This window comes from Rhopalosiphum maidis, chromosome 2, assembly GCF_003676215.2.
Source record: "Rhopalosiphum maidis isolate BTI-1 chromosome 2, ASM367621v3, whole genome shotgun sequence".
In the NCBI taxonomy this organism is placed as follows: Eukaryota; Metazoa; Arthropoda; class Insecta; order Hemiptera; family Aphididae; genus Rhopalosiphum; species Rhopalosiphum maidis.
Window position 1 is genome coordinate 82,236,536 of NC_040878.1, and position 25,565 is coordinate 82,262,100.

General features: G+C 23.3%; 1 protein-coding gene across 3 annotated transcripts in view; it reads left to right on the forward strand.

Moving 5' to 3' along the window:
• Positions 1-25,565, forward strand: part of LOC113554013 (inactive ubiquitin carboxyl-terminal hydrolase MINDY-4B) — a 43,966-nt gene that overhangs the window by 10,656 nt on the left and 7,745 nt on the right. For 2 of the 3 annotated variants that reach the window (XM_026957650.1, XM_026957651.1), the window contains exons 2-8: positions 16,416-16,504; positions 17,958-18,154; positions 18,586-18,754; positions 19,602-19,667; positions 19,906-19,976; positions 24,104-24,251; positions 24,331-24,542. In XM_026957650.1, coding sequence (XP_026813451.1) covers positions 16,416-16,504; positions 17,958-18,154; positions 18,586-18,754; positions 19,602-19,667; positions 19,906-19,976; positions 24,104-24,251; positions 24,331-24,542 — 952 coding nt within the window. Of the gene's footprint in view, positions 1-9,751; positions 9,852-16,415; positions 16,505-17,957; positions 18,155-18,585; positions 18,755-19,601; positions 19,668-19,905; positions 19,977-24,103; positions 24,252-24,330; positions 24,543-25,565 lie in introns of those variants that run through there. The other variant, XM_026957652.1, reaches the window with a different exon arrangement.

Consider the following 25,565-nt stretch of genomic DNA (forward strand, 5'->3'; position numbering starts at 1 on the left):
TGTTTAATAACCAGTGCCCGTAATAACGAACCGAATCCGTATTGTATAATAGGTAATAAGTGGCAAATAAAAACGCACTATGATATACTTAATATGCAAAGCTTAAATTAATAAAGGATAACGATCAACAAAAATTGGAATATATATAAACAATAATTAATAATAAAGTATAAAAATGAAATAAGAACATTTCGCTATGAAAGAATATTCAGTTAAGTCAAACTTCGTAAACGCGTATGAATGTGAAAATAATTTGATCAAATGATAAAAGAATATTTCAACTTTGTAAAATGTATTTTAATTATTTTGCGTTTAAATCATTTGAAACAACGATTATCAATATATGATGTAAATAATGGCACTTGTTTTTTTTTCTATTAAATAAATTCTTACCTACCGTATTTAACAATTGTTTAATAAACATTACGAAATCGTCACAATACATATTGTGAGTGAGGTATAGCTTACAGGTCTATATAGTATTATATCCTCTCTCTATATATATATAGTCTCTATCGTATATACTCATTAACTAGTTATTAATCATTATTATACTTTAGTAGTTTAGTCTACAAAGATACATTTAATGAACACGTATTATGCCATAAAGAAATCAATATTATAATAGCGTAAGAATAAACAGAAATAAAATAATAAATCATTGTACAGGATATAATTTAAATATCTCGTATTTATATTCATTCGTTATAAATGATTCAAAATTTGCACGAATAATTTAAATAATTGCGTGTAAATGACTATTACCATCACGTCATCACGTAAGTGCTATTAAAAATTACTATTGACTCATAGGCAAGAACAATAAAATTGCCAATTTCAATTTTAACTAAACGATTGAACTGGTTAATTTGTTTTTACTGTGAATAATGTTCATTACTACCTATTCAATATGATGAAAGGTAATTTCATTGAAAGTTTAAAACTATGTGGTACAATTTTTTGATGAACAAATAGAATTTCAGTGATTACCTAAATAACTATATTGTTCTATTGTTATGTATACAATATTAAAATACAATTTAATATTGTATCTAATATAATGGGCTGTAAACCAGATTTAAACGATTGTTCTCATACGTAAGAATAAGTGAATAAGTATTTTTTTTCAAAAATATTGAAGGTTAAGGTTATATAAATAAATAACATCTATAGTATTTTTATTTTACCTTAATTTGTTGAAATACAATACTCGGGATACAAGACTAATTAGATTTTGGAAATTAAAAAGTACAAAATCTTTAGTACTTTTAAATAGGTAATCGGAAAAACTAAAAACAAATAATGTAAAAACATAAATATTTATGCAAAAAAGTTAATTGTTTTATTTGAATTCAAAAATTAAAACTATTAGATGCTTGAAATTTTCTGATAACATTCGTTAAAATCACAAAAATAATCCATAGATTGTTATAAAGTTAAAATACAATATGTACAATATATAAAAATACATAATAAAAATATATTTACAATATATACATACAATATTTGTTTTTAATAATTAAGTTTTGATAAATAAATACATATGATTCCTCATAAGTTTTTCTCACTGAAATTTAAAATAAAAGGATATATTCTAAATTAACATACATTTTTATGAATATTTGAAGTGCAAACGTTGACGGTATTATAATATATTCAAATGTACAATAATTATAAAAATAGAGCGAGTGTGACTATTGCATTTGTTCATAAATTATCTATATACTACTAGCATACTACGTACGTAACAATGCAATGTAAAAAATATTTAGCTACTTTAAATTTTATATCAAGTATTACCAAAATGTATTGATTATTCATATCTTTTTTATGTTTTCTAACATTTGATTAAAAATGTATTTGTACCAAATATTTGTTTACGCTAATAGATGGATTATATAATAATGCAAAATTGATTCTTCATTTATTTTACTAAAGATAATAATAGTTACAAAAGTTTGTGTATCTCGTGGTAAGTTTGTTTTTTAAATTTATATGTATATTTCGTAATTCCAACGAAATTAAATTATGTTAAACCATAACAAAAGCGTGTATTTTAAGGGCAAAATAAAATGATAATCAATCGATAAAACAATTTCGAAAATTTTTGTTTGGTAAATATTAATAATTCTACTTCGTATTATGTTTAAATCAAACCTGTCTTAAAACGTTTCATAACAATGGTGAAAGTATATAATGTATATAATAATACATATAATTTATTTCTCATAAAAATACTTATTGAATTTATTGTTGATACAGTCTCTAGGCCACGGATTCACAAATTATTAAGTGATTTTTATTAAACTAAATTACATGTTAGTATAGTAGCGTAACATAATATTTAGATATTGGTTATACATGAAAGGGGTTTTTATTTGTCATTTATTTATAACTCATAAAATATTATTATTTTTTATGGCTTATAACATATACTATTACTTACATAATATATGTGTTAATAACAATAATAATAATAGTAATAATAATAAATGAATGCTAATTGTAGGAAAAATCGAATACATAGCTATTATTATCAAATAATTTATATTATATTATAATTTACAAGCCTGGAATATAATAAGAATAGAAAGTAGTCAATAGTCATAATTATCAAACTTGGCTATATTTTTTGATATTCGTTAAATTTTGAAATTAATATTTACTGTATTTTTTTTTTTTTTTATTTAAATAATCCTTATAAATAACAGAATATGTATAATACTAAAAATTATTTAAAAGATTATCTATCTCTTTACACAATAGCTAGTATTGAGATAGAGAGTAATTCAATTTGCTAAAATAAGTGACAAAAATATATAATAAGTATAATTATATAAACAATGTTAACAATAAATTATGTTAGTTAGGAAAACAGCCAGTGGTATATTATTTTTTAGAATAAATTATTGTTGTATAGTAAACTTTTTTTTTTATGAATATGGCATAAATTTGAAATACACCACCACAAGATATGTGTGATCATAAATAATTTAATATTCCTTAATTTAATACATATAAACATAATAATATAATGTTATTTGTACAAAAATTGTGATTTGTGACATTTTTTGGTCTTTCGAAGGGGGTTGGGAGATAAACTAGATTTCGGAAAATTTTGAAATCGTGTAGATTTAATAACCATTTTTACATGAACGATTCCGCATGGTTTTTGCAACGTTGCCAAACTGATAACATAATATTTACTTACCTACGAGTATAAACAAATATATTATTGTTGCTACGTAAAATACTTATACATACTGTTTTGTGAAATTAACAACTCTACTATTTTGAAAAGAAGACTTTTAAAAAACACGAATTTTATCCACGCTTTACACATTGTCAAACTTATCGTATTTGATATACTAACTAAGACTTATGATTTATTTTCTTATAATTAGAAATATTAAGGAATACTATTATATTAGGAATTTTAACAGATTTTTTGGAAATTTCATAAGTATTAATTTGATAGGTCTAACATCTTGTAAATACTCGTATCAACTGTTTAAAGTTCATTAATTTAATTCCATATTCTATATTACTCAATAATATTATTCTGTATCTACATACCTCATTATAAATAATGAATTACTTTCTTACCATGATATTTTTAAAGCATGTACAAACAATTCGAATTACAAATTCCTAAAATTTTTATTTATAATATATCGTTTAAAAACGTAGTACAATCAAAAGGATATATTTACATTTTTTAAATAACACAATTTATTATTGCCATAATTTAATTTCACTAAGATGCAACTATATACATGGTTTTTTTTACTGTAATACGTTATTTAACAAATACAGTTGTTGGTTTGAATAATATTTTAGACTTATGTTAAAATAACGTTACCTAATTGTTAGAGATATTAAATAATTTCAAATCATCAAGCCGAATTTAATATTCATAAGGAAATTCCTCTTGAGCAGGTATGTTCTAATTTGTAATTTTAAAACAGTAATATAATAATATATTCGTATTCTGAAACTATTTGGGGACGGTTTAGAATTATTCTTGACAGATTAATCACACATCGTACTGCATAAAAGCTTAAAACATTTTTTAGAAATATTTTATCTTTGATAAGATTTGAAATTTGGCCAAATATTGATTTACAAAAATTAAATAAAATTTGCAGTGACGTATCAACACATTATGTAGTAATCTAACGTGTGTAATTAAAACAAATACTATACTCTGCATATATATATATATATATATATATATATATATAGATAAAAAAAATAAACGTAACAGTATTACAAATTTATTTAAAAGTTTTACTTGTTTTTAAAGATATATATTATTTAATATTTAAAATACTTCAAAAGTAATATAAATAGTTGTATAAGTATATATCTTTGGTAAACTTTATCAAACTTAAAAATGAAATTCAAGTAAATTTCAAAATATAAATACAAAATGCTATTGTGTGTAATAAAAAGTATAAAGTACTATAAATTATATTAATTTATAGCATGTATTCAGCGTTTAAAATTAATATTTTTTGATTTAAAAATAAAAACTGTTAGACTAGAAATACGAGTATACATTATTGTATTTATAGTAGTATTTTTTTAGTAATAAATTTTTATGTTAAAGTTGTGGTTGAAAATTGCATTTAGTATAATTACAATAAAAAGTGAATCTATGTAAGAATATATTACAAACAATTGTTGAACAGTAGAAAAAAAAATAAATTTAATGGAGTATGATAAAGTAGAAATATTGATAGATATAATATAAAAAGTATCTATTGACCATTGATTTCTTAAACTGTAAATTTAAATGTTCTTTTAGGTTAGTTAGTTTTTGTTGAACATTATAGAAAGTCACTTTGCAAACATTTTTTGGACATAATGGTATAACCGTGAAAAAGATTTTGTTTTATTGGATAATATAACTCATACATTTGATAAACACTATGTTCTCGTACTAGAAATAACTATTAGAAAATCTAATAAAATACTCAAAATCATAATATAATTTTATAAATAACAGGTACTTATGGCTGAAACAGATTCGAGTGTGTAAACGATTTATTTTTTAAATGTAAACTAAATGGGTGTTTAAACAAAATATTTGAGAAATTAAACAAAGATAATGGATTATTTATAGAGCATAATAATATAAGTAAAGCACTATAGGCGAAATATTTTCAGATAAAATTATTAAATACATTATTTAATATATAGCAAAATGTTTCTATTGTTGAGTCCTTCGATTGTAAATCTACAATTAAACAATAGGTAATATTTGGGATCAAATTATCAAAGATGTATGAACTATATAGGTTATAGCTATAGTATAATATCAAATATTGCAATGAAACAAGAAAAAATAATGTAAGTTTATAAATTTATAAATCAATTATTGTGTAAAAATTATAATTCATAATTTTACGAATCAAGTAAAAATAAATATCTTTGTAAATATTACGCTTATCTTACAATAAATACTACCGGTGACAACTATTGTTTATAACTTTGGTTTCAATTTTCAACTATAAAAATGTTGTTTTATATTTATTTAGTATAAAGGTTTTTTTCTTTGAGTTTTAATTTAATTATATAGAGATAATGGGATTACAACTTTAAACAATTTTCTATAAACTTGACAAAAACTATCCCGTTCGACCCGTTAGAAGTTTATTGAGAATAAATGTTTCATTGGACCTTTAAAGCTAACAGATCACGATTTTTGTTGGGAAATCTAAACAAATAGCTAAACCACATTTTAATACGATCTATTTTATCAGGTTATATAAGGTAGCAATTAGGCCAATGCGAAAAACCAAAAATAATAAACGTGTCATATTTGAAAGTAAAATTTTGCGTGAAATAGTTGGAAGTTGGAACTGTGAAGGATAAAGAATAACGAAGATCTAGAATCACACTCTTTCGGGAATAAAACATCGTATAAACGATCAAAAGTAAAATATCATAATAAGCAGTTAACGCCTAAAAAATGCAAAATCCACTATTTCCTATATTTAAAAAAAGATTCTGACAAAGAGAAGACTCTTCAAAGTATCCATATTGAGGTAAGAAAATGCAATAAAATAGATTTCTCAAATTTCGGCAAATTTTTCAGTTCAAAAACTGAAGATAACACAAAGTAAATATCAATAATAAAAAATCATGAAAATCACTTAGCTGAATAATATTGATCAGGATTCAAGTGTTCTTCATCAGTTATCATTAATTAGGTCACTGTAGAATTTAATTAATGATATATTAAATTTGAATTTTATGATAAATACAAACATTATTAATTAATAAATTTAAATTATTATCTTATTTTAGGTACGGCATATTTAACTGAATTTAACAAAAAATATCGCATATATTATATTATTAGTTATTATAATATTATATATTTATATCATAATATAATTGTAATGTTGTTAATTCATAAATTAATACAAATAAACTGCACAGGTGTGAATAGGTTCATGGCATAAATAACTTAAAATTAGGCTTAACATTTTAAAGCTTAATAGCAAAAAGTGCCAAGTTATTATAGCTAATAATTTTTAAAATAACTAAAATCACAAAAAAAAAATTCTACTTTTTTTGTTTAAAAGACCAATTTTACTAAATAAAATGTTTCTTAATATGTCCATAAAAAATTTGCATATTACATGTTTTTTTTATTAATATAGAACTTCATATAGTTTACATGTTTAAGAATGTTGCCTATTTATTTTTAATATTTTTAAATTGAAATAAAATTATTTACGACGATACATTATTTATAATACAAATAATGTATCTATTAAATTTTCAATCTTTTTAATTGAATAATAATTTTGATGATAAACATAAAATTATTATCACTATTACAAATAAACGAATAACAACTAATAGTTTAGATTAATTAATAATGAATAACAATTATTTTTATGAACGATTATAAAAATAAATTAATCAATACCTAAATAAATAGTTATAAATAGTATAGTAATAATGGAATGTGTTGAGTATCTGAAATTAATATTTTTGTTTTACAATAAAATGATCACAATTTATTGTTGAAGAACAAATTGTTAATTTACTTCAGGATATCCAATTTATTTAAAATTGGAACTTAAAATGGTAATACAAATTATTGAATTATAAATGTACGTTATATTCTAAGTTTCTTTTTGCAATAATGCTATTATATGTTTAAACATAATATCAAATAATACATATACGTCTAATATATCAAACTGAACACGAATGGGAAATCATTTAAAATGGACACCACCATAAAAACCAAAAAATGTTAGTCTTGGGGAACAAAATATAAACATTGCATATGTGTAGATACCCTCGACATGACAGACACTCAATGTGTATTTTAAGGAAACCGAAATATTGATCAACCGAAAACGCGATCATGCAACTTTCTGGCCGACACCTGAGTTAAGTATGCGCTTTATACCGCTGTAGACCGTATGAACAATCGGTCGATTTCCTATGAAAAACCGTCGTTTACTCGTTTGATATATTATAGCAACGCCAGTCATTGCTGGCCGTGCATGTTGGGGTATATCGTTAATAGGGATTAACGTCACCGCCATAGGCGCAAATAGTGTTTGAAATTTGGAAGAGTTTGGGAAACGTAGCTAAATTCCCAAATGGTAGATTTCCAATATATTATGTAGTTAAATCATTACTTTTTTTTGGGAGGGAGGGGCTAAGCCCCCCAAGTCCCACCCAATTTGCGCCTACCGCAAAAATCGAAAATTTCACGACTTACCTAACCAAATGGTCGTTGTGCGTTAAACACGCTCCCATCTGGTAACGCATATTATCTCGGAAACTAGAAAACTGACTAACTGAAAACGTGATGAACATGCAGAAACTTTCCTATTGACGCCTGAACCAAGTATTTGCTTACCTATGTATACCGTATACCGCATGAGATTTTGCAGATCAGTTATTACGTATTACTGTAAAATTGCGGCCGCTATACTATTGAGGTGAAAACTTCTTTAGCGATGCTTACAGTGATTCATGACACAATGGATGATCTAATGGTATTTAAATTTCTGAGATAGTCGCCACTGCAAAAACTTTGAAACTCTAGTAATATGGAGCAAATTACGATCGTTTCAAACGTTGGACATCCTCGTCATGACAGTACATTATGATGTTCACGGAATTCGAAATACTGATCGACCAAGAACGCGGACATGCAGCAACATTCCGGTCAATGTCTGAACTAAGAATTTACTTACTACCAAAGTACGACGTAAATACACTTTTAGCAGCGACAGTAGTTGAACATCTCTGTCCAGTAAACGAATAATCTATTCGGAAAGCAGAAAAGGATAATATAAATTTTGTTGAAAATCAACGATACATTCTGCACATAAAATTTGTTTTCAAGATTCAATTCATGATTTAACAAAATTTTAAGATTGTATAAAATTAAACATAAACTTAATTTGTTTTTATACGAGCAATCTAAATTGGTTAAGTTAATTATATATGTGTAGCATACTCAATTTTTAGGTGAAAAACAATTTAATACAAGTCATAAATAATAATGGCGATTAAACACAATAGAAATTCTAATAATATAATGCCTATAGAAAAACCACTATAATTTTATTATCAAATAATAATGTATGAATAAACGTTTAAAGAAATTTATATTAAAATATACGTTTTAAAAAATATCTGATTTTATTTTAACATTATTTTTGCTGAGAGTTTAAATATTATAGAAATTTACCTCATATTTAATTTATACATTTTTAGGAACTCTTTTCCTTTAGTGACTTAAAGCTAGAACGTTTCCTAAAATGTACATTCATCCTAAAAATGTCCATTTAATGTATTTATAATTATAAGACAATCATTCCAAATGGATTCTGATTAAATAATTTAAGGTTTAGTTTTAGGAAGTTCTATCAGAAATTATAAACTTATTATATATTATCATAAGATTTTAAATTATTAAAAATTCATAGTTTATGTTACACATATATACATATTTTATGTCCTATAACTTAATATTATTGACATTATTTAAGTTAAGTAGGTTTAGTAGTAAAATAGCCAATACTTAGTCAGTCAAATTAAAAAAAAAAAAAACATTAAAATATTACAATTTTAATACATAAAGTACTTATGTATTATAGAAAAATAAAATGTCAATAGATCATTTTGAAAAAAACACAATACTTTGAGTAAATTAGTATAAATACATTTAAACGTTGTTATTAAATTATTAGATAAAAATTAATACTGCTCATATGTTTCTGTACATAAATACGTATTATCATTTGGAATAAAATAAACTATTTATTATGATTACAATAAATTGGTTTCAAAGTTTATTAAAGAAAATAAGTATAGCATATGATGTATTATACATAGGTATAGTTATAGGTAGATAATTAATTAATTTGTTTGCTTTAAAACTTAATTACGTAATAAAAAAAACTATACATACATAATGAAATACATTTAATTTTAAACAAACTTTAATAATTGGTTTCGGGTACCAAAAGTTTTTACTAATAGTATTGCATGTATGCATGCAAAAAAAAATCTCATTCGCCTCTACCCCGAGAAAAACTATCTGCAGGTACTGCGTGTATTAATTTTTAACGAGTCTCGTGACGGAATATTGTTTTTCGAAAATAAAACTTTTACACCTCTAAACACGCACTTCCGATAAAACTGTTTTTATTTTATTTTTCTTGGCGACAGTTAATCGTTTTTATATAGGTATACCGGAATCCAAAAACTACACTTGTTCAACAAATAAAACAATCAAATCCCATTTTAGTAGAGCTATAGAAGCGGTATTACTGCGGTCATGAGTGAAAACGATGATGTCGGTAAGCTAAGTTAATCATACAGACTATAGACGTATATTTTCCTTATTATTGGATAAATGACCTACAATATTCATTTCAATAAATATATACATATACATATATATTCATTTCGAAATATATATATTTATATATAATTAGTTTGGTGACGTGATGTAAGGTTTTTAAATTGTTAATAAATAATAATCTTGGAAGACTAACATTTAAGTGTTTTAAATGTTTTAAAAATAATTATGTGAATGGTTTTTAAAATCATCCAAGACAAAGAAGTTTTTTTTTCAGTTAGCGACTGATTAAGATTTTGAAAAATTTGAATTATTCATTTAAAAATGTGTTAAAATGATATTTTAATATATTTTCATTTTTATATTATATCATTGTGGACGCGCGTAGCAACATTTGATTTTACGGTGTGTCAATGTGTTTTTAAATTTTAAAACATAACGTTATATAATGTCATTATATATTTTAGGTTAAAATATTTCTTTGTTTTTCTAAATTATTATTCATAATTTACCACTATTTAAATACTCTCGTATTTTAAGTTATTATACGTTATAAAATGATATTGAATAGTATGGTAAAGTTAATCAAATAATTTATTTCAGCATAATTGACAATAAAATATAACCTGCGATATTTATTTTTGTTTTATTGTTGGTTCAAATTTTACGTGCATAATTTTTACAATTTAGGTTAATTATATCAATATTTGATTAAAGGTCGGCTTGTGTAGAGCTTCTCCTAATTGTTGTGGTATGGCGTGGTACTTATTTCTCGAATATTTGAATTTTCCTCATTCAGTTAAGATGTGGTTGACGGTATAATCCACTCCACATAATTCACACGCGAGTTGTTTTTGGCTATAAGGTAGTGGTGTGACCTATTTGAAGGTAATTTATAATGATTTCGTCTACTGTTTTAGACTCAGGTTTCGCAATATGTGTGTGTTGTTTTTTGTTGGACACTGTTTTGGGTCTTATAATAATAAGTTATTGTTGTATATATACATTATAAGACTAATCTGTTTTCTAGACGTGTTGATTTTTAATTTTACAATAACATTTTTCTGCGTTACCTATAACGACTGACGCAGTACTAATTTAAAGTATTTATTAAAACAAATATTTGATAACGATCATGCATTTATTTTAGGAAGAAATTATATAATTATTTATTAATAATAGAATTTTTTCTTAATCAAATAGTATGTAATTGCAAATTATTTCAACTATTTTTTTACGATAAAAACTAAATATAGACTGATATGGATAGTATTTAGATTTAAAGTGTTTGTACATTATATATTTACCTACTTGTTGTTAAAAAAATGTTTAAATCAGTGTTTTTCAACCTATGAGGGGTGAGGGAGGGGTGTACACTGTACACATTGAAAAGAAGCACAAGTTAATAACGATGGGTTATCGAGTATCGATAAAGATTATTAGTGTTTAGCCGCTAAACTCTCATATTTCCCTGGGTACTTAATCGTTTCATATGTTGTTAGCCTTCACATTCATTCTTAATTTAATTATAATGCATTCTATTATTTACTTTTAATATATTTTATATCTGTAATCATCAATAAAAAAGTACTCATTCCGAATAGTGTATAGTTTATTTATAAAGTATACAAAAAGGTGATACATTTTTTTTACTTTATAGTAGGGGGCATGGGACGTTTTAAAATCTCAAAAGAGGAGTGTTAAATAGAAGAGATTGGAAACTACTATTTCTAAATGAAAGAATAACATTGTCAATTTAATTATACAGATTATTTTCAGTTTTTAATATACTGATTCAATTATAAATATAATTAAAGTGATGCTGTCCTTCCTGTTAGGTAATAACTACATAATCTAAATTAGTAAATATAATTAAATTTGGCAATTTATTTTAATTTTATATTAAGATTCAAAATTATATATCTACATTATCCTATATACATAACTATTGTAACGCCTACTCAATATTATAAAATATAGCAGTTACACTGTTAAGTTCCATAACCCATACATTGTTTTTTGTATAATAGTTGAATTATGCTCGAATAACCCGTACAGCTAAGTCTCAAAAATGTATATAAAATAGTATTTTCCTTCTCATATTAAAAGATTTAGGACTATAATAACTAAGTTTTTACTTTACATAACGATTAGTATGGAAATAAAAAAAAATACGTTGATTATTATTAATTTAAATTAACAATAAGTATAAAATTATTCTTTAATTATTTATTATTTATTGGCCAAAATGTATAAGAAACTTTCTTGACAAACTGCAGGTATCAACTTAATTTATTAATTTAATTAGATACCCACTGACCTTTTATATGGATTTAAAATAAATTTCAGTAATTTATAATTTATAAATATTGAATAAATAATATGTTGTGACAACTATTGATTTATATGATTTTTTTATGCGTTGGAATATTATGTCCACTTTAATTCATATAAACCTTAAAATTTTTGTTATTTATGATATTCATTCACAGTACACACATGGTGTTACATGCATTTAAACAAGATGATTAACCTAGTATGCCTTTTTTACTTTTATAGTATATTTATAAAATTTTGATTTTTTAATTTTCATGTATACTACCAAGTGTTTAGGTCCCTAAAACAATTTTATTTCAAACGATAGCCACGTTTTTTAAAAATTGTTTTAGGGTTGGTCGGTAGGTACTAGGCTAAAATAATATTATATGGCATTTATTATTGTCATTAGTTGTTTATGTAAATTTATAATGTTTTATATATAAATAAAATATCAATTATATAAATTCAATAAATTATAAACTGCTTGTTTGAATTTCGATTTAGATGAAACACCATATTTAAGGAAATAATCTACTAGCAAAAAATTAAGTTCATATCAGCACAGAAAACTCCTTAAATATTATAGAAAAAATCTAAGCATCCCAAAATATGACGTTTAAATATAATAAAAAAATTATAAAAATCAGAATTTGAATAAATTCATTATCATAATGGATAAAAGTCAAAATAGATGGCAGCTAACATGGTTGGTGAATCACCCAGTAAATATTATATATGAATATTTACGTATCTAAATACTAGATACAGTCTTGATAAATGGAATATCTATACATTTTGTACATTTTTATGCTATTTTAAAAATAATATAAGTTTAAGCAACTGAGTTGGGCGCTCGCTACGGTAAAATATATAGTATACTATACTATTTTTATGTGTATAGTAAAGCGGCTAAGCTAAGATAAAATATGTAAACAATAATCACCGATATTATAGTGTTTTTAGAATAAATCACATGTATAAACTAAAATATTAGTTTAATACCATTTATATATTAATATTTACAAAGTATATTATCACTTCCGGGTACATCGAAAATCTAAATTGCTAACCATATTTTATGTATAATATTTGGTGTGGCATAAAAATGCTCAAGTACGTAGTAAAAATATTTTTTTTACTATTGATAATGACTAAAATCAAATACGTACAATAAAAATATTATATGGTTATGAGTAGTAAACTAGAAACTGTTTAGTAGAAATTGTAATTAACCACAATCAATGTGTGGGTATATAGAGATCGATTTAAAATAGGTAACGTGCAAATATTCTACAGTAAATAATATTTTTATAATGAGCGTTGACATAATATATTTTAAAAATAAATTGGAAGAAAAAGTATTCGGATAATTAATTAATTAAGTGTCGCCATTGTGTGTCCACTTTTTTACATTTAACGAGTCATATCTCAATATAACATTACTAATAAACAATAAACATAATATAAACTTCTTCGTACAAGTAAAATATATATTCCAAATTTTTTGGCTTACTTTTTTCATAGTTTGTATTAAGGAAAAATATTTCTAGATATATATTTTTAATCAATTATCAAAACAAAGATTAGAATACCAATTAATAATTTATGTTTATTATTGACCCATGAAGGTATTGTGTGATATATATGTACCTACCTATACCAATAACGCATTTATTTAATTATCTAAATCCACTTGAATCATATAGGCATTAATTTATTTTTGTGATATAAATATTTACCTATTTAAAACGTGTTTAAAAATTCTCAATGATAGATTTAGTTTGTGACAATCTGGTATTTTTAATGGTTTAATCTAAATTAATTTCATATTACACTAACCCAGCAGAAACTTTTTACATCTCTGTGTGTTTGAAACTGAGATTAAATTAATCCTATATATTGAACGAAATTCTCTCTTAAATAAAAACAAACTTTAATAATATTTCAAAATTAATTTTATATTTTGCAAGAAAAAGAAATGTATTGGTTTTAAAATGTGTTTTGACCAATCAGTTTTAGATTAGTTTAAACGCAAGGGTCGTTTCATATACATTGACACATTGTATGGTAGACAAAAATTTTATTATTTTAAAGTATAACAAATTGTTTAATTATGACTAATAATGATTTTAAGTAATTTAGAAGCACATACTTATTCACATTCAGATATACAATTAAAACTAAAGGTTCATTTAAGTTTCTCTTTTTATTTTTAGTTTAGGTATATAAAATGTATAAACGGCATTTAGAAATTGAAAAATATAACATACCAACGTGATTTTTAAATGTCATAATTCTTAAATTTAATTTTTTTGGTTCTGTTGGTTAACTTTGTTCTTTTGTTATTCATTTTCCTGAATTTTGAATTTCAAGTTTTAATTTATTATTCAACATTTTAATTATATTTTCTAATTCAATATGGAAAAAATAATACTATGCTTGATTAGTGATCTACCTGAGAATATTCATGAAACCGGATTTATTTATTTATTTATTATTATGAATCGGGACGGGCCTAATTCAAATTTAAATATTAAACTTAAAGAACATATCAGTATAAATTATAAAAACATCAATATAGTGATAATAATTTCATAAACAGGGATTGGTTTAGTCCCTCAATAGTAGGACTGTATTATGGGACAATGCTGTATGGGGAAGCAAACATTAATATGACCCCTCTAATTCAGTAGACGCATTTTTTTACAAGTAAATAACCAAAAAGAAAAACATTTTCTCACTACGCTCAAACAACCATTATCTTTTACGGTATACGTGAACCAGATACAATTTATACAAATTATTACACAGACTATACATAATATCATTATTTATTTTTAACTCATGTCTCATGGTATGTGATATATTCTATATAATGTTGATCGTTGATATTTTTTTAATTCTTCTGAAGACAGAGAATGATCGCTCACCACATGCACTGGAATATGGTATTCAAGATAATTACTATATTTGGAAAAATTACTGCAAAAAGGGAATTGGATAATTTGTGAATAAACCGCTTATTGTTAAATCTTTTTTAGAAAATGAAATAGCAATTTTTTTTTTAAACTGGACTATTTTTTGATTTCTCCAATAAATGATGTGTTTATATTATATACTAGTTGTATATATTCAAAATTTGCTATGCCTTCTGATGTAGTGTCAAAGAATTTAATTTAGTTGAATTACTTGAAAATCCAAAATTCAAATGGACATTTTATTATTTTTTTTTCTTTCATGTGATTGCAAAGATTACATGTGAACTTTGAAAAACATACAAATTCATAAATCCGCAACAGTAATAGGTACAAATGTACAACACTACTCAAAGTCCACTGGTCACTGTCAATCTACTTACCGTACGGTCCATTTCACTCGTATAAAGATTTTAAAATTATTAGTTCAATGATTTCATCCAAATATTGTAGTTTAGATTCTAAATTTAAAAATATGGGTTATTATGTGGGTTTTATAAGTTATACCATTATATGATTTTCCACATCATGTAAAAAAAAAAAATCAAAATTGTATACCTAGTACCTATATATGTAAAATACTTAAATTTACATATAAACTAGAAAAAAAATAAGGACTTCGAAATGTATCGCCATTTTCTATTTGATTTTATATATTGCACCTCTAAAATATATTCTTACTATAATAAATATCACGATAAAATACCAACGAATTACCCAAATGTATTGATGAATAACATAAATTATATACTTTGACACCCTATACAAATAAAAATTCTCGTATCGGGAAATAATGTAATTTACATAACATTATAACATAATAAATGACTATTTGCTATTTGCTAATGGGGTAGACTTGTTTTAAAGTTTTATATATAATAATATGTTACTTCCACGTGATATACACGCATTAATCATGATTAGTAGTAACTATTGGTTTTTATTATTAAGAGACCTTATAATATGCAGGTGTGTACTATAGTTTGTTCTGTCAATTATTTTGAATCAAGTTACATATGATGAAATAAAATAAAAATGTTTAATAGTGTTTTTTTAAATTATAATAGTTTCATATATACCAATACGGGTATGCGAATATACAATCGATATATTTGTTACATGTATTATTATTTATCCATTTATTGATGACAGTAATTAATCAAATAAATCACTTGCCTTTTTAATTTTCTCTAGTTATTTTTTAAGAATGTTTTTAAAAAGTTTTATGTATATATTAATAAACACAATTAATATTATATTGATTTTAGATCGTGTTATGTATGCGAGAAATCAACAATACAAATACAATAAAGAACCGGTTACTGGGGGGCAACCAATAACAGTTGAACAAGCAAAAGTAAGTTGATGCACAATTAAATAATATAATAATAATAATATACTGATTGCTTATCCATTTATTATTTACGTGATAATTTTCCAATTATTTATATATTGACGAAGCATTGAACCCAATTAAAGAAAATACTTAATTTATGTTTTCCTTACTAGAATGTGAACTATAGAATAAACTGAACGTTTCATTTATTTCATCCCTTCATTTTTTAATCCATTGTGTTTTTCGATATTCATGATCATAGGTTTAAAAAATTATAAATAGAATTATTATTATTATTAATATTATTACTATTATTATTTTATTTATAATAAGTCATTCATTAACATTTCAATCATTTTTAATCTAACGTACCCAACTCATTGTCAACATGTGGCTTATCTAGATCTCTATTAGTTACTTTAATATATAATTTAATTAACTAATGGTCATCATTCTAAAATATAACTTATTATTATTTCATAATTATATAAGTATTTACTTTTATTTCCAACCTATTTTTTAAGTACAATACAATTATCAGATATTTAATTTTTGTATACGTTAAAGTGACAAAATATTACAGCTATAATAAAAAAAGTTCATCTTAATATGTATTCCAAAAATATGGTTGAATTATTTAAATGTATTCCTAAAATAAAAATGCAATCACAGATAAAATAAACCATTTACGTTATTTGCTTACACATCGATTTGTATTGTAATTATATTTTATTTAAAAAATGCGCTATGACATTATATATTATGGTCCCTTATTGTATATATTAGTATCATAAATATAACGGTCACAGTACTATTATCTTATTATCTTTACCCTATATTTAATATATTAATTAAAGGCAAATAATTTTCAGCAAAGAAAATCTGATAATAATACAAATACAAAAATAAATAGGTATATAGATAAGTAATGGAATAATTATTTTATATTAAAATTTAACTGTATAAATTCTCTTAACGCAATAAAAAATAGAATAGCTAGTAATCTGAACAATTAAGTATAAAATATTTTTTTTATTATTATTAAAAAAGACATTTACAATTTGTACAGTAGAGAACAATAAGTAAACATGATAAATAACGAATTTAATAAATTGACATGTGTGATATGATTGGGGGAAGAAGCCCATAAAGCTCAAAATATAAATATAAAAATACATTTGTTTAAATTAATAGGTGCTAAAATATGAATATATGATAATATGGACATATAAATAAATAAGAAAATATCAGTTTGTAAATAAATATATATAAAGCTTTTATTCTAAATAAATTGTGGAACATAAAAAAAATCGATATCATTACAAATTGAATAACATAACAAAAACGCTCTCAGGAAAAATAAATCGGTTTAACATGTAACATTGTCTGCAAAACAACCAAAGATTTATACCATAAACATGCATTTTAAAAGAGGTATTTATTTTTAAATTTTTATTTTTTGTTATATTTTAAGGCATTACGATTGACTGTATTTGGTGCGTGTGACACACCACCTAGAGGTGAATGGTTGCGTACTGGGTTTGTGTTTAGAGATCCTGAGAAAGAGCTATCGTATGGCTTACGAGCACGCAGAAATGGCACCAGAGGAATGCAGACTGCAATACAAGGATATATACTCAAAAATTTACTATTCACAAATATCAACAACTCGTAAATATATTTAATATATTAAAAAAATAAATAGAACAAAATCTTTTAGGTTAGGTTAGCTCTAAGGTCTATCGTCAAGTTTTTTAATCTATTTTTTTAAAGTGATTCACTATAGTATATTCAATAACATTTTTACAAATAAATATTTATAATATTTATAGCTATATTTTTCATAGCATGCGCGTATCATATGAAAATAATCTATGATGATTCTAGAAGTATTATATTTTATGACTAATTATACTACGATTACACATCCATTAATTTTGTTAATTTTAAATTGTTAACGAATTAATTCGTATTTATAGATATGCAAAAGACTCGCATAGTAATAATTTTGTATTTGTCTAAAATTATATCATATGCAATTTAAATAAATATTAAATTTGAATATGACATTAATCGATTTTTTTTAACTGTTTTCTTATTAGATGTACAATGAGACCATCTAAACAGCAGCAACTAGATGCTCTTTGTAAATCAATTACCGAAATTCTATGGAAGATTGGAGAAAACGAAAAGGTTATAGTATGTTTACCGCAAGAGAAGAGTTACGTACCACACTCGTTAAACTATTTCCAAGACAATGTTACCGAAAAAGTAAGGAGATTACATCGTAATTGATTGAATTATACTGACTATTATTGAAATTAACCCAATACGTAATCTGGCCATATCTAGTTTAGTGTAGTCAATTTAGGGACAGCAAAAATATGACCTTTGAACAAAATCCAACTCATGATTATTATCAACAAGGCGTGCTAAAAATATTTAATAATATATAATAACACTCGTAGAGTGATGCTAACAACACCTATACAGTAAACGTATATTATATTTTTTTTAAGGTATCAACTTCGTGATTAATAGCATACCTATAGGTATATTATATTTATATGATGTAAATTATACATTCCTATTTTATTAGTTTAGGGCTTTTGGACTTCTGGATACAAAGTAGTGTCCGTTCTTTGTGCTTCTGACAATATAGATTTTAAATCTTGAGGCTTTCAGTCAGGTGTTAACTATTTAAGTAACATCCTAGAAGTAATTAAAAAAAAAAAAAAATAGAAAAGTAAAAAACAATTTAAGTAAATTTAGATAATTCAATTAAATATTAATATACATTTTTAATACATTCAGAATTTATTATGGAACATTTTATATTTATAATTTTAGCTTGTGTTTAAAGATACCAATAGTGGCCATTAGATGTGATTAACAGATATTTATTTACATATCAGTTACATGTATATTACAAGATTTTATGTTTATAATATTTTATATTTTTAGTCTGTAGTAAGTTTAAAAACTCTCAACAGTTTCAATTCTCTTATAAATGGCACGTGTGTCCATCGTCAATATCATAAATAAATGATAATACCAATATTGACTTTATTTTTTAAAAATTACTAAATAATAATAAATATATTATATTTAATTACAGCTCCATTTATTTGAATTAACCAACATTGAAGATTTAGAAATTTTCCTCAAAAGATATTTGCATTTGGTAAGTTTATACGTGTTTTGCTTTTGTTTGGTTTTTTTTTTTTTTTTTTTAAGTAGAAGAAATAATCGTTATAAATGATTATTTTCTTATTTAATCAATATAATTAATAACAAAAACAAAAAAAAAATGAGTATGTCGCTTAAATTTTAAATATAATATTTAGAAATTGTTTTTTTATATTTGACTAATTAGGTTTTTTGTAATTTGTTGAAAAAATGATAATCTTGATTATGTCTAGTTTCAAGATGATCCCGGCCCTGGATCACTATTGTTGCTTTACAGTTCAGTACTAACAAGAGGACTATCTAAGTAATTTATTTTTTTTACGTATTATTTAATTTGCAATATAATCATAATCTATATTGTAAATAATATTTTTGTATCAAAAAAAGTTTATATCGAATAACAAAAAATATAATAAACAAAATCGTAAATATACGTATTTACAGAATGCAAATCTCTAAAAATGTCTGATAAAATGATAATACTTTAAAATGCATTAATTTATTTATAAGAAACTACATATTAATAGTTTAATAACAATAAAAATACTCAGAAAGAAAACATTTAAGTTCTTTTGACTAATTTTTTTAAATATATTTATTTTTATTAAATAAACATTGTTCAATCATTTGAAGTTAATAATTTATTGCATCATACTTGATAATTAATACGTTGTAACATCAATGGTTATATCTTGATTGCAATAAATTTATTAAACCATGAGTTGACAACATGCGGCTTTCCTAGGTCCATACGCAAAAATAATTATTTTAGTAGATATTAAAAAAAATAACATTTTATTATAAAAAAAAAATATATATTATTTTACATTATATTTTTGTTTCATTTAAGAATTTGAAATACTTGCACAGGCATTCGTAAAATCAATTAAAATTAAAAGTGTGTTTGAAACTTTCCAAATGCATGCAAAACCAATGTTCTCATTGATGTAACCATATAACTATCTATTATTCCAGAACTGTATTATTATTGCTAAAATACTTGAATATAGTTCGTGCTAAAGATATTTATATGTTTTTACACGAATAAATATTATTTTGTGTACAAATTCGTTTATTTTAAATCAAAAATCAATTATAATATAGAAGCAAATGGTAGAATATTGAAATAAATTTTTTTTGTTGCTCTTTAAAAACTGGAAAATGATGTAAATTGTAAGTTTGGGCTTTTGGCTCTGCTGTTTCAAAAGGTTTCCGACCCCAGAACTAAACGAATAAACAATGTTGGTCATTTATGATGCTCTTCGTCTTCTTTACTATTACAATAATATTATTTCCAGTTTCACAGTGTATTTTATGAAAACAAATCGTTATCCCCCATATAATTTTAATTTAAAACAATAACAATTTACACTATTAAGCTATAAATATATTAATATTTGACACTAAACTTTAGTTTTAAATATTATATCAATTAATTAAAATTATTTATTTTATTCGTGAAAATTAAGTGTTGTTATAAAATAACCATCATTTTTAGTGTTAAATATTGTATATTTATATTTTTTCTAATATATTTGTAATACAAATAATTTATTATTTAATAGTCCACTTAAATATGGAGAATTGGCTATTAGTCAATTTTTGATAAATAATGAAGTGTATATCATATTTTTTTAATGCCCATGGAAATTGGAACTATTAGATAAAAAATACAATAAAAATATAATAGGACATTTTTGGATAAGAATCTGTAATAAAAAAAATTATAAAACTTATTGTAAAACTAATACATTCCTAGAATGTAATCAGAATTTAAAATATAACTTATGGAAACTTCCTTAAATGGAAATAATATTATAATATTTAAATTTTAATATGTGATATTTAATAAAAGCTGTATAAGATAGGAATATTGCAAAAACACACAACCTAAATGTTTGACGTAGATTAAACTACATAACTTTTATAAAAAAATCGTAAGATATCATAAAAATTTAATAAAAAAATTAAAATTACAAAAATATAATAATCATTATTATCTTAACTTCCTTGTTTGGATGATCTAAATATCAAACATTGTGATCTATAAAATAAATAAAACTTTAAAATGAATGACATATTAGAAATAAAGATATTTTTACAAAAGGTTTAATTTATTTAATTTGACTTTTGACCGTAACATTTTATCAATAAAATTCAATGTAATGAAATAACGTACATGGTGCATTAAATATATAATTAGTATTAGTTATATACGCACATGTTTACTGATATTTGATACTCTACGTAAATTGGTTTATATTAAACATTTCGATTTCTACGTACTTAAACGGTGTGTTTAAAATATTAAATTATTGGAGTAACTAAACAAATTTAAAAATTGAATAAATAAATTAAAAATTTCAATTACAAAATTTTTATAGGTAAATACAGTAGATGAAAAATTAATTATAAACATATTATTTTTTATTTCAGCTGTATTTACTTGATCTTTATTCCAATTTTTTTTTTATATATTATATGTTATAGTCGATTGAATTATTAACATTTTAAACGAATTTTATTTAATGATATTAGGTATATTACATTTATACAACGAATTTTAATTGTAAAATAAAATATGAACCTTGGAATTTAAGAAAAACCAAACGTATAAATTTATATTGTGGAAAAATGAATCCCTTGTCACTATAATATTGTTTTATGTGGTCAAAAGGGACTTTTTTTAACACTTAGTGTACTCTATTTTACTGCCTACCTATTTTTTTTTTTTTTTTTTAATGTAAACTTAATGATATTTTAACATTTCCAAATTCACATCAAATGTCGTAACGTAGTAGTTTTATTTCAAAGAATTTCATGCCAGTTGTCTTTTTCGACTGAATAATACAATATAATTTCATTCACTTTTTACATTGGTTTTCTTTAATATATTTGTATAAGAGAGAAAAAGTTTTTAAAATTATCAAATTAAAATCACAAAAACGTACACAAAATGTTATGATGGATTCATTTTATGAAGCCAATGTCATATTGTATTTTTAATCAGCTTACTACTTAAACATGTATACATTAATTATTCCGTAATAAAAGTTGATTATATAATTAATATACTTCATTTTATTATTGTTTATATATGACATATAATATGTTATATATTTTTTTATAACACTTCAATTTTATTATAAGTAATAATTATATACGTTTTTCAATCTAGTGAATACCTAGACAATTTTCGATATATTTGAACTACTTTGGTTTAAGATTTTTTTTTTTTTGTTTTTTTTTATGCAATAATGACTATTTTTACATAATTTAAAATAAATAAAAACAAAACAATTTTTAATAATAATGTTTGTTTTTTTCAAATTAGAGTTAATTATATGTTATATTTTTGCTGTAATGTCATCATTTAAACTTACTTAAATGCAATTTTTTTTTAACATAATTTTCATTATAAAATCAATAAAACGCTAACTTTGCTTTTATTGATTACTCCGTTGAGAACCTACAATTTCACTTAATTTTATAAATTTTAAATTTAAATTTTTAGAACTTTGGCTTATATTTTTTTCTTTGAGTAAAATATTATTTTAATTTAGGTACATGCTCTAGAAATGCTATCGATAACTTGGGATAAGTAAAATGTTGATTCTTTGATCAATAAATAACTATTTATGAGATTTATTGTACATGTGAAGACTAATACTCTATAGCAAGTCCGTCCGTAATAATATATTATTAACTCCAAAAATGTGAATTTGACAATGTTTTTTCAAGATTAAAGCTCTTGATATATTATCGATTGTTGAGATATTTTATAATCCTTTTTCGTCTCTTTAGATTGAATATAAAAGACAGTAAAGTACGTATTTTTCGTATAAAATATAATTTTCAAATATTTAAAATAAATGTTTATTTATTTGTTTATAAATATTTAAAATAAGTGTTTATTTATTTGTTTATAAATATTAAATAATGTTAATATTTATTTTTAAACAAATAATATAATATTAGATTATTATAATATTATAATTTACTTTTTTTAATATTTTTTTATTTAATTTGAGTACTAATTTTGATACTTTTTTAAGAGTATACTGATAAATGAATAAAACTTATATTTTTTTTTACATCTTTATTATAAAAGCTACGATGATAATTATAAAAATAAGACGATGATAAAAAATTATATTTTTTCTTAGGTTATTTAAATATTGTTGTATTTCGGTTGCATAATCTCATAACGTAATAAACTTTAATCGTTAAGATATTATTTCTTAATGTCACTAAAAAACTTGAATATTATAGTTTGTACATTTTTTAAACCTTTCTTAAATTCATTTAACCTCCTTAATTTTATAAAATAAACTATTTAATAAATAAATAATTTGTTTGCTAAAACGTTTTTCACTATTAAACGTTAGGATTGTTTAATTCTTGATTTACACCCTATACCCTTTATATTAGGATCGTATCAGATTTAATGGATGAAAAAGTGTATCTTATATCAAGTGCTGAGGAAGGATCTATATGTATCGTGACGCTGATGCTTACTGGTAGAGCTACTCCTAATTTGCATAACGGTATTGTGAATATAGGAGACGAACAACATTATGTGAGCTGTAATTTGATTAATATAATCAAGAGAAATCTATAAAGTTGTATTATTTAAACATAAGTTCATTTATTTTTAGGCTATACCACATTACGGAATATTGGCCAGAAGTGAAGTGGGTCTATTAGTCCATTATGAAGAAACCTCTACACCGGTACAAGTCACACAGATACCGGGTTCTCGGTTAAAAACGCCGTCCTATCCAATTTGGATAACTTGCGCTAAAGGTCATTATGGCATACTCTTCAACACTAATAGGGAATTGTTGAGAAATCATTTAGCTGAACGAAGGTATAGAGCAATTTATATTTTACAATTCATTTTATAAATATTGAATGTTTAAAAATATTTCGTTTGTGATTTTTACTAGACTAATATCAACACATATCCATATATACATATATATATATATATTATTAGTTATGCGTACCAATTTGTATATAAATGTTCACAGGGCCGGATTGGGCTGGTAATTTATTGTGTAAAAATAAGTGGGCCGATCATGAGTGTTTGATTGTAATTTATTTTTTTAATAATAATGATAAATTAGTACAAACATAATTGAAAATATAATTAAATCAAATTATTGAATCCTAAAATACACAGTAGCTGTTGTAGCTGTAATCAAACGTAATAAATCCTAAAACTCGATAGACCGATACCTTGCTAATCCGGCGATGAATGTTTATAAGTGATATATCTTACAGCTTATAATATAAATTGCATGTAATAATGTATAATTCTTACGCATAATTTATTGTACTTGGTAAACAAAATATTGAATAAAATATACGTAGAGACGACCTTGTAACTATAAACACAAAGTATTTATAATAATAAGTCAAATCGTTCAATGTATACATTTATATATTGTCCTTTAATTTTATCATTTATTGACTATTACTAAAACTCACTGGTATTTAATAAAATAAACAATAACGTAAAAATAAAGCAATTACAATGTACTTTAGTAAGTAGTATGAGGTTTATTGTAAAAAAAAAATGATCAATTTAAATATATTAGAAGATTATAATACTCTATAATAAGTTATAAACACTGAAACGAATAAATATTTAAATAATTGTTAGATTTTTTTTATTGTACTTCTATGCGTCATTTTAATTTTATAAGAAAATAAACGTCTGAAGACTGAAGTGCATTAGCAAAAAAACATGAAAACACAATTAGATAAAACATTATTTCAACTATTTGTAACATATTTGTTCTAATAACATATCAATAACATATAAAAAAAAAAAAAAACTATCATTCCGTAAAAACAACAATCATTACTATCACCTATTTTTAATTTA